The following is an 11,648-nucleotide window of genomic DNA, read 5'->3' on the forward strand; positions in this document are numbered from 1 at the left end:
TAACTCTAGGACCATATACCCTTGCCAACTGCAATGCATTTGGAAATTGAACCTATGAAAACATATAAATAGTTTTCAGGTCAAGATAAAGAGAAATGAAACAGATGTAACTAGCCCTTGCTTTTGTATGTTTAAAGCAACTTGACCAGAACCAATTTAACAGGAATTTCACTCATGAGAAACTAGAGTAGCAGACCTAAAATTTCTAAACCAAACTTTTGTGCTAAATCATTAAACTTTTACAATAAAGTGAAAACCAAAAATCCAGAATTAATCATTATAACATAAAACTGTTGTGTCTTTCAAAAAATGTGAAAACACTTTAATATAATTTATATTGTTTCTACACATTAGATGTAGGAAATAATTTCACTTAGTCATAAGTATAATGTATTTGATTAACAAAATCCTAATTTACAAAATAGAAGTAAATATATGTAGAAATATATTCATTATCAAATTATTAAAAAAATTAACAATTCTTAAGATATCATCAGTTTATTTTTCTGATTTCAGATAATAGAGTTAAATCATTTTGGTATGCTTAATAATATTTATAAGTATTAAAATAATGGAACGTTGAGATTTGAATACAATGACAGTAAACCACTGAAATTTCACATTCACATTATACAGCCATCATGAATCCGTAAGTGAATGTTAATAATGTAAAAAAATATAAAATGATTGTAATATAACCATCTAACCATTAGCATATGGAGTTTTAAGACCACATTAATCATCTAATTTTCTCCGAAATATAAGCATTTGCTTTTCTGTCGTACATGAAATGTCTTTGTGCCTTAATACTTAATTTGAAATGTCCTTACTGTAAAAATATACCAAAGTAAATAAAAAAGGAGACATTTATTTACAAAACAATATTGTATACATATTATATAAATGCAATTGTTTCAAAGTCTTTTTATACAATATTGATAGAATCAGTCATTTCCATTATTTCATCATAAAAACTGCAGTGTTGCAAAGGCAGGCTATAATTTTGAAATTTTAATAAAAATGAATACTTTTTGGCTGCCTTGTAAATGCAGTTTCTCCAAGTATGCTACAGAATTGAATCCAGACCTCTAGAAAAATGATTTTTCTTTCATTAAAGAAAATCCATTCGCCATTTGGAGGAGTATGAAAATGCACCTGAAGAAAGGAGAAACATTACTTTACTCAATGTATTTTATTTGATAAACCTGATAACATCAGCCATTCAGCCTATTGTATTAGCACCATTGACATGAATTGTTAATGTACTGTATCAATCAGAATAGGAATGGGAACTTGCACATGGTGTACCATCCCTATTTTTGTGGAATCTTATCTTACCAAGTATGCTATCATACAATATAAATTCAAGTGTTTAAGGATGATTCAAATAATGGTATATAACAATCCTGCATTTTACCAATACTACATATAGATTTTTCTGTAAATATTAAATGAAACTGTAAAGAAATAGACTTTAAAGCATACTCCTTTAATTCACCAGAACACAAGGAGAATTGCTTTCATTTACCTGCATATGTTGTGATATATATGAACATAGATGGAATTTGATCTCCAAGTTAAAAAAACCCAGAAATCATAAAACTTTTTATTGTATGATTTGTTTTGATGGTTAAATGCCAACCGTTGCATATATTCTCTCTTTTAGTTCATATACTGTAGCTTGTGCGTAAGTGACTGTAGCATACTCTAGGCTTACAGCCTGTGGTACATAATTTCACAGTTTCAAAATTGTTGAGGGGAAGACCTTCCACTTTTTAGGAAGTTATGAAACAAATATAAATCTCATGAGCACCCACAGCGATCTACTACCATGGCTGGAATTTTCCCATATATTATTTGTTCTTTGCCATTAAAATATAGCATATTAATTGGAGACATCTTTGTGGGAGTACAACAGGGGCCTGCTGAACCTCTGGGGTTTGCTTGGTGCACAAGATGGGTATGAGGATATTTTTGTAAAAATACAAATTCACACTCTCCAGAGCAGTAATTGGCCTTATATCTTTTAGGTGCAATAATCCAATCCCATCCAAAAGCTTCAAAATCCACAGTTAGAGGGTAACGACAGCATCGAGATTCTGTGGAGTGCTCATCACAGTCAAGTCCAAAATCTCTCCTGGATCTTTTTGGTGTGTCTGTTACCTTGACTTCTAAAAAGGGATTCTGTGTGAAAAGGAAAGAAAAGTTAGTAATAGATCCTGAAACACCTTCCTACCTCAAGCACTCGTTGTTGAAGAAAGAAACTAATCATTTTGCTTCTGCCACATTTGTTTTTATGTTTTAATGTTGCCACAGCATTAAGGAATTGTAATTTACACTAGGCTTGATACTTCCCTTATGGCTCAAAAGACTATAGCAGCAATACAGATTCCCCTGTGGTCAGATCTTTGTCTTGCTTATTCTTGTTTTCCCCAGTTTGAGTATCTGAATGCCTGGCACATAATAGATGCTCTGAAAATATTGATGGCAAGAAAGGGAGAGAGAGAGGAGAAGAGAAAGGGAGGAGGGAAGAAAGGAGGAAGGGGAAAAGCTAGCTTCTCTCTTCCTGCTTGTTGGTTAAATATGGTGGCGAAATATGTCTGATGACTCCTGGAGGGATAGGTATACTCTTCCATCCTCCATTCACTAGATCTTATTCAGGGATCCTTGGATATTAACGCCAAACCAAAATAGTTACCACCCAGCACTGTCCAGACTGTAATGGGAAAAAGGAAGGTAGGGTGATGAAGGTAGTGGTAGGTATATTGGGTTGGAATGAGCAACTCCAAGAGAGGGAGGGACAGATTCAGAAGAAGATATGATAATATTTCCTTTATTCTTTCACTGAAAAATGTTTCTGTTCAGATATTTAAACAATAATTTGCTAATCCTTCCCCCGCCCCAATCTCTTCATGCATTTGAGACATTTTTCCTTTTATATGGAAAAGTCTGAGGAATACATCGTATTAACCATCTGTTTAATAATAAATAAAACCTCTGTCACATCACCAACTTTGATCATTAGAATGCTGTCTATAAAAAAGAACACATTACTAAATAATTAATAGTAGCTTTTATCCTGTATCAAAATCAAAATAGACCTGGTAATTACTGGTATTTAAGATTTTAAACAACAATAACATCATTTGGGGAGTCAGTAACATTTTATGTAGCATATTTAAAGAAAAATAGATCACTTGGAAAATTGTATAATCTCAAAGAATATGTTTTCATTTAAAGTAGATATGACTTACTAATTATATATTCTTTACAAACAAGACCATTTTAAAACTGAAAAGCTAACACATTGCTTGCAAGTATAATCTTATGTTGTAAATTATATCAATAAATGGAAGTAAAAGATATGGTCACATTAAATAAGTTTTTGAAAACAGAAGTAAACACAAGCATAGATAAGCCAGAAGAGTGAGTAACTCTAAATTTATACTAGGTTTTAAATGGTTTTATTAATTTTTATAATATATAAGGCATTGTCTTCTGTTTGACCTGATATTAAATTAGTTGGCATTACCTAAGTAAACTCTTGCAAAAGAATAGTAAGACAGTTCAGAAATAAGCTTGTTGGTACAGGTTAACTACCCCAAAATTTTAAATTTTATTAAGGGTAATTCACAGAGTAATCCACATATACATCAGTGCATCAACAGCCTAGAAAATAAGGAACATTTATCTTGAGGGATCTTAAATATAGTATGTGTAATAGCATATAAGTCTAAACATATTGTATTTAGTTAGTTGATATAATTAAAAGCATTTTATTTCAATTATAATTTTTAGAGTTTATTTTTTTCCACTTTATTAAGCCAAAAAAATGTTAACATGTTTGGTACTCTTCTAGGGAAAAAAATGTTTTGTTGGGTATGTCCTAGAATCCACTATGAAGATTTCATGTTTTTATTTATATAATCATATAGCACATCAGTGAAAAGCACTTTATATTTCATTCCCGATTCAAAAGAATTCCTGAAGAAGTTAAGGATTATGGTGTAACTTTTTTCTTTAAGTCCTCATGCAAACTAAAAGTATCAAGAGAGTGTTTCATAGGATATGAAATTGGACACCTACTTTTATTGGGTACAGGGCTACCATCGGGGTAAGATACCTTTGTCCGGCTTATGAGCATAGGAAACTGGTAGTTGTTTTCCACTACTATTCATTCACATTATGAATAAAAACATAAGGTTTTTAGAATGTTATTTTCAGTAATTACTTACCAGCCCATCTTCTCCTGGTCCTGGGAAGGTTACAGCAAGATCATGACCATTCTCATCTAAAGCTTTGATTTCAATGCCTAAGTTGGATTCAGGTTGTTTGAGCCAATTTTGCAACACTGTCTTCACATCAATGCTCTGCCAAATACCAGTGCCTGGGTTCATGTCAAGTTTCAGAGATCGGATTCCAGTATACCTTGTACCGTCTTTCATGGGTTTGATGAGTCTCAGGATTTGCACAAACACTGTTGTAGGAGTCTTGACTGGCCTCAGATATATCCACAGTTGGGCCTTTACTACTTTATTGTATTGTATTTTAGAGCTAAATTTAAAGAAGCAACATTTGGGTTTTCCTTCCACTTGCATTAGAAGATCAGCTATAAATGAATAAGAAAAAAAGAGTTACTGAAATCATTTTTCATGACAGATGAATAAACTCCTCCATATTAATCAATGAGCATGTTTATTGGAATAATGTGTGCACATTTAGTCTTTTAAAATGAAAAAAAATATGTAGAATTTCATTCATAACTCAGAAAACTATCAAAATAATTACTGTAGCTTTTCAGATTTTCTTAGATGTATGTTTTTTCAGCTGTTTAGGAGGAACCTACTTCCTCTCCAGAGAATTGTGGACTAAGGAAAATTCTATTAAGGAATGAAAAGTGGATGAAATTTTAAGATGATGATGATTAGAGAGAACAAGAGAAACTGTGGAGGAACATCCACTTAGAATTCTTTGGGAATCTGAGTAGTTACACTTACTGAGCAGCTGTACCAATCAGTCTGGAAGAAGGAACCCTTCCCCCAGGCCTGAATTACCTGGGGACAAGACACTGAGCAACTGAGCCTCAGGAATTAGTAGAAAATATAGTACATCTGTTATGTTTGGGTGCTGGGATAGCCTTTTAAAGGAACAAAACTAGCAGGTAAGTAGCACCAAAATCTAAATGTTGCATTCAGGCTATCTCAAAACTTAGAAAACACTGTCTTTAGGGCCAGGCTGTCATTGTAAGCAGAAGCACTTAGAAATTTCTTTCCTTTTGGTTTTCCAAGATTGTTTATAAATAAGGCAAATCTACTCCAGGATTATCTGATAGCACAGTCGTACAGGAAAATTATTCGTTGCATTATAACCTAATTACTTAATAAGAAAAACAATATTTTGAAACTGTTTTGAGTCCAGTTTAAAGTGGGTAAACCACTCTATAAAGCAAGATCGCAGACATATGGCACAAAACTCTTTCTTGTCATGCCTTCTCTGCTAAGGTGCCTGTCCCCCTTTCCTTGAGTATAGTTTTGAACTGCCTGCAACAGGAATGGTATGACATATATTATCTTCCAGAAGCAATGTAGATACTACAGGTAATAGTCCTCCCTCCTATGAAGAGTAAAATAATACTTTAGGAGGTTATTAAGCATGTGCCTGCCTGGAAATATGCAGATCGGGTACTCTCAACAATAGTACCATGGTCAAGGTATAAGTGGGACTTTGTGAGCCATAGCCTACTCAATTAAAATGTTTATTTCTTAGCATTTTCTGATAATTAGCTCATGATTATTATTATGCTATGTTTACTTCATCATTGCTCTTAGTAATACATTAAATTTATTTTTAAAAATTTTTCATATTTTCCAGTGTTGTAATAGCTTTCAAAATTAGATAACTTTAATTTGTGAAGAACATAAAAACACTGTGAGAAATAGTTTTGAATAACAGAAGTCATTCTAGGTGTTCAGCAAATGCCCAAATAGGCTTCAACACCTACAAATTTCTTTCCGTTCTCTTTATTATGAAAAAACCTGTTATTATAAATGCATATTTCAGACAACCAAATGCAGTTATGAAATTTCATGTAGTTAAAAAATTTCAAGTTTTTCACATTGCTTGTAGTATCTCCCAATCCTTACCTTGGTGGTATTAAGCTGTGAAAGCATAAGCATGTTATAGTTGTCACATTAAACTATATAACATTAATGCTATGCAAGCATTTTATTTTTAGCTTCTTAGCTCTCTAAGGAAACAAATTATGCAGCAGCTTTCAGTCTCATTAGTATATTTCTCATGAAATCTTGAAAAAAAAGAAACTCTTTTCCCTCCTACTTACATACAAGCCAACAGCTTGTTAAAAGAGCCTGAAAATAGATCGGTTTCTCATAAACACTAGAACAACAGTCAGCAGAACTGTTGCTCTACACTAATAGGACTACTCACACTCTGTGGGCATGGTAATGACCGTTTCCGTCGTAGCGTGGTAATCATCATCTTCCAAGGAGCCGTCACTGCTGTCATCTCTCTGGACATCGTACTGATCAATCAGTTCCCGGAGTGGAGGAGCTTTGGGCAAAAGTTGTCTTATAGCATCTTTGCTGATGTTAGGAGCTGTTTCCAGGCGAAGTTTACTGAGGATTTGGATTTTTATGGCTTCTAGTCTTGAGGATTTAGTGTTTTGTCTCCACATACATGCATTACACAGCCCCTCTTTTTCCACATTTTCCTTTTGCTCGCTGTTCTCATTCAGATCCACTGGACCAGCAACCATCAGCATAAATAGGTAAATATAAACATAGATTTGCAGTTTTTGCATGATTTAAAAATCAATACAATCTTTTCCCTTGTTCTTATTTCTTCCTTTTACTTTTCTTTTGCTTTTGAGTAATGCCAAGCAAAATGTTAATGCCTGCACAGTCTGAGAGACAACTTGCCACACCAGTGAATCTTTTATACTGTATTCCAAGTGGCTTTTTATATTCCAACTTTGATGAGACAAGTGTCGTCAGGATCTATGATTGGCTCTTGCTCCACAATGAATCTTGCTGTCAGAGGTTAAAACCCTGTCTGTCACAAGTCACCAAACAGTATTTTGTTACAGTCAAGGGTGAGCTGATTCATTTGACTACTTCATAAAAGAAATAAATCTACAAATAATGAAAGATATATGTGACATTTGAAAAATTAAAATCTATGTTAACAGTAATATAAACTACACTTAGATCTTGTTCATCTTTATATGTGAAACTTTAAAATTATAATTGAAATAAGTAGATCTTAATTTACACTTCATACTTAAAAAGTTGAAATGTCTTTTCCTCAAAAAATAAAATGATTTTATATTATTTAGGCAAGGATTTGAAGTAAAAGGATTTTTATTTGTTGTAGTAAATTATTTTTAGTACTGTGTAATTAGGGAAATACAGATTTATAGTTAAGATAGTGATACTAGTAAAAGATTTTCGGCTATAATTTGAGAAACTTGTTTTCCTGAATAAATTCTTAACACATAATGAAAATCATACTTACTTTAATGTTAAACAGCTCATGGAATTATTTTTAAATAATTTAATATCTTTTATTCTTATGAAAATTGACTGATTACTATTATTTCCTATCCCAAAGTTGCAGATTAATATTGCTCAGAGGATGTGTTTTTTTCGTTGTTTATTACCAAGAGGATAATGTCAGCTATCTGAACTTAGAATAAGCTTAGAATAACTTAGAATAAGCTTAAGATAATGAATTTTATGACTGGTAATGAAGTTTTCCTCAGATTTCCAGTGGTAAAAGAAAAAACATAGTATCTACTCTCTATAAATTATATCCAAATATTGTGGACACATAAAAGGAAAGGAGCCCCATAATAAAGCGTGCCCATTTTTCTATTTCCCAATACTGTGCTAGGTTTGCACCCCTTTGCCAGTTTCTCATTTGACCAGAGGGCAGACACCTGGCAGAGATTTGGGGTAAGGTCTGGGAGCAGAGAATAGAGCTTTTTGTTCTCTAAATTTAAGTGGCCTCTGTAGGGATCAAACTCTCAACCTTAGCTTTGGGAGCCACAAGATCTAATCAAATGAACTATTAAAGAGCTAAACAAACATAGCCAGCGAGAAACAGAAGCTGTTTCCAGGCCACAGGAGATTTATTCTTCCTACTTCTTTTGGGGAAGCTAAGGACTCCTGAGAGAGTTAATCCATTACTTTTTTTTCCAAGAGAATGCAGTGGTTCATATCAAATATTCATTTTTTTAGGTCACTACTTTTGCACATTGTACACTAATTTACTGCCTCAGTGCACTAAAATGCAGCTCAGTAGCCTGAAAAGTTAATGCATTTTCATCAAATTCTTAAGAGGTATCTACATCTCTTGAGAAAAAAAATGGCCTTACATAATGCATTAGATTTGCCCATCATTAAAGATTAAGGAAAACCAGACACAAACCAGATGCCCTGAAAGATTTCAGATATTCTTTGTTGTGGAGCAGTATTAGATCAGGCTTATAAAGTTTTATTTGTTTGGTAAATTTATTTTTCAGCATATAAATCTTTGTAATGTTATAATGATTGTAACATATGCTTCTATATACTTCTGAGTAAATCAAATCTTTTTTTTTTTAACTCTATTAGAATTGCATAGCAGTTGGGACCTCAGGTTCTGCAGTCAGATAGACCTGAGTTCAAATCTCAATTTTGCCACTTCTAACTATGTAATAATGGATGAGATACTTAACTTCTCTAACCTTCAGTTTCCTCATAGAGTTTTGGGGGGGATGTAATTCAATAATACATGTAAATTGCTGAGTATTCTGCCTGTCACACAGTAAGTGATTGATAACTAGTACTTGAGTACTTGGTCTTTGTTTCATGCAGAGGGGTTTGAGATTATGCTTAAATTTATCCTCCACATGAACTAGAACTGCTTCAGTTTGTAGCTGCCAATTATCAATTCACGGAGGCTGGCTCTCTAGTAAAATGTTCTAAGGCAGCCCTATCACAAGGCACATTTCAGCTGTTTATTCTTACTACCTGGAATAGAGGAAACAAAGCTTGTCATTTCCACATGGTCGATGCTCATTACTCACGGATTCCATGTTTGTAAATTTGTCTCATTGCCGAAACTTATTTTTTACTCCGTAATCCATACTCATAGCGCTTTTATAGTCATTCACGCACATGCACAGAGCAGCGAAAAATTTGAGGCTTCCAGCACAGGATCCCAGTTCAGGTCAACCAAGGCAGTTCTCTGCCTTGTTTCAGCCCTCATGCTTAATAAGTGCCCTTTTTGCAATCTATATAGCATCACTTTTTTTCACATTTTTGCCTGTTTTTTTTTGGGTGATTCTGCTGTTCAAAGTGGCCCCCAGGCATAGTGCTGAAGTGCTGTGCTCCTAGGCACAGGGAGGCTGTGATGAAAAGTAAATAGAACGGTGGTTGCCAGGGACTGGAGGAGGGGTGGAGTGCGATGGGGGAAAGCCACTGTTCAATAGATACAGAGTTTTCAATTGGGAAGATCAAAAAGTTCTAGAGATGGATGTTGCTCATGGTAGCACAACAGTGTTAATGTACTTAATGCCACTGAACTGTACAGTTAAAAATGGTTAAATAGTCAATTTTGTTATGTATGTTTTACCACAATTTTTGAAAAAGAAGGTTGTGATAGAACTTAGGGAAAAAATTTCCTTATGGAAAAATATGTGTGTTATGTAAGCTTTGTTCAGGCTTCAGTTATAGGGCTTTTGGCTGTGAATCCAATGTTAATGAATCAGCAATATATATTAAATAAGATATTTTAAAACAGAAATGCACATAAAGCAAGGTTATATATTGATTGGTTGACGAAAATGTGACCAGATGCTGACAGGATGTAACCTTGTGTTTCCCCTAGGAGCATTGGCTCAGTAATCACTCATTCAGTGTTGGAAGTGATTTGATAGAACATAACTACTATGAATATTGAGAATCAACTATATTCAATCAATGCCTCTAGACATCAGTAATGAATGAGTTAAGAGGTCCTCAAGAAGTTTCAAGAACATATATTCCTTCTCCAGTGTCAGTGACAGCAACCTTCCCAAGGCCCCAGAGCAGGAAGGTTCACCAGCAGTAGAAACCTTCACTGTGGTCTGACTGCTGGAGGCCTGGCTTTCGCTGCTTTCATGAAGACAGGTCTGTGTCATTAGGATGAGTGAGTAGAGAATTCCTTCTAGTTGATGGGAGGGCATGGTCGGCCAGCTTATTGGCTTTGTCTTAGGTTTGCCATCTTTGAAAGCAGTTTCTCACAGGCGTCAATTTAGGTGGCCAGTTCACCTCTTCACAAGACTTGTATTTTTCTTTCCCACTGTGCTTCTTTGTACTGGGTGGGCCTTACATTACTGTAACCATAAGTAAGGTAGGAAGCAAACTTCTCTCTTCTCTCTTACAAATACCAGGGGGGATGTTTCAAAACAACTTTGAGAGTATAAGGCATATTTCCCAAAAAACATTTATGGTTTTACTCTTTGCAGTCTGGGAACTACTGAGTGCATTAATGTAAAAGCTTGCCAGAAGTTTAATGATGTGGCCAAAGAAAAGAGGAGACTAGGAATTAGAATAAGAATGAATCATGAAAAATTCAACTCTGCTGTGGGAAAAAACCAGAAAGTTGTATTTTATCTGATCACTCTTGCCACTTTCTTGTGATGATAGCCCTTTGGTAACACACTGTTCTGATTATGCTTAAGGACAGAAAAAAATTGTATAGTGCTCAACTCACATAACAGCATGAGAAAGGTAGTCATCTCACAGTGGCAATACCTGATTTATCCATGCTTTCAATAGATTACAAAACAAAAATGAACAAAAACAAAAGTATCCTTGAGCCAGGGAGTAACAGTATAGGAGTAGCAGACAGGAGATCTGGAATATAGTTCTGGGTTTGTTGCTGACATTTTATGTGACCTTGAATAAGTCATTTGGCAAAGCCTTCATTTATGAATGCATGTATGCATGTATGTATGTACTGTGGACCCTTGGACAACACGAGTTTCACCTGAGAGGGTCCACTTATATGCACATTTTTCGCTAAATGTGTACTACGGTACTACACCATCTGTAGTTGGTTGAATCCTTAGATGCAAGAACCTTGGAAACGGAGGGCTGACTGTAAAGTTATATGCAGATTTTCAACTGGAAGACCAGTTGGCACTCCTAACCCCTGCGCTGTTTTGAGTGTTAACTGTATTAATTCATTTATTATTTTATGAAATATTCTAATGCCTATTATGTGCCTGGTACCATGCTAGATTCTGAGGAGAAAACAATGAGCCAGACAGAAACAGTCACTGTCTTCGTGAAGCCTACAATCTAGTCTCTTCAATATAAAACAGGAAGAAATTTGATGAGGTGTGCCATTTAACTTGAGGTGTATCACCTAAAACAGTAGTTCTCAGACTTCTTGGTCTCAAGATTCCTTTACTCTGAAAAGTTATTTAGGATCCTCAAAAGCTTTTGTTTGTGTGGGTCATACATATCAATATTTAACGTATTATAAATTAAAAATGAGAAATGTTAGAATATAGACATATGCAAGCATATATTCTATTTGCTGACAAAGTGATGATGTCGTCACATATCATGGAGCCTCCAGAAAAACCCCACTATTCA

At 34.4% G+C, this 11,648-nt stretch overlaps 1 protein-coding gene across 1 annotated transcript; it reads right to left on the reverse strand.

The window, feature by feature from the left end:
- Positions 1 to 247: 247 nt before the first annotated feature.
- Positions 248 to 7,028, reverse strand: MSTN (myostatin). Its single transcript, XM_007104442.2, has 3 exons — positions 6,448 to 7,028; positions 4,236 to 4,609; positions 248 to 2,184 (listed from the first exon to the last, which is right to left on the reverse strand). The coding sequence occupies exons 1-3, from the start codon at positions 6,818 to 6,820 to the stop codon at positions 1,804 to 1,806; spliced, it is 1,128 nt and encodes a 375-aa protein (XP_007104504.1). The 5' UTR covers positions 6,821 to 7,028; the 3' UTR covers positions 248 to 1,803.
- Positions 7,029 to 11,648: the final 4,620 nt, after the last annotated feature.

This window comes from Physeter macrocephalus, chromosome 2 (genome assembly GCF_002837175.3).
Source record: "Physeter macrocephalus isolate SW-GA chromosome 2, ASM283717v5, whole genome shotgun sequence".
Classification (NCBI taxonomy): domain Eukaryota; kingdom Metazoa; phylum Chordata; class Mammalia; order Artiodactyla; family Physeteridae; genus Physeter; species Physeter macrocephalus.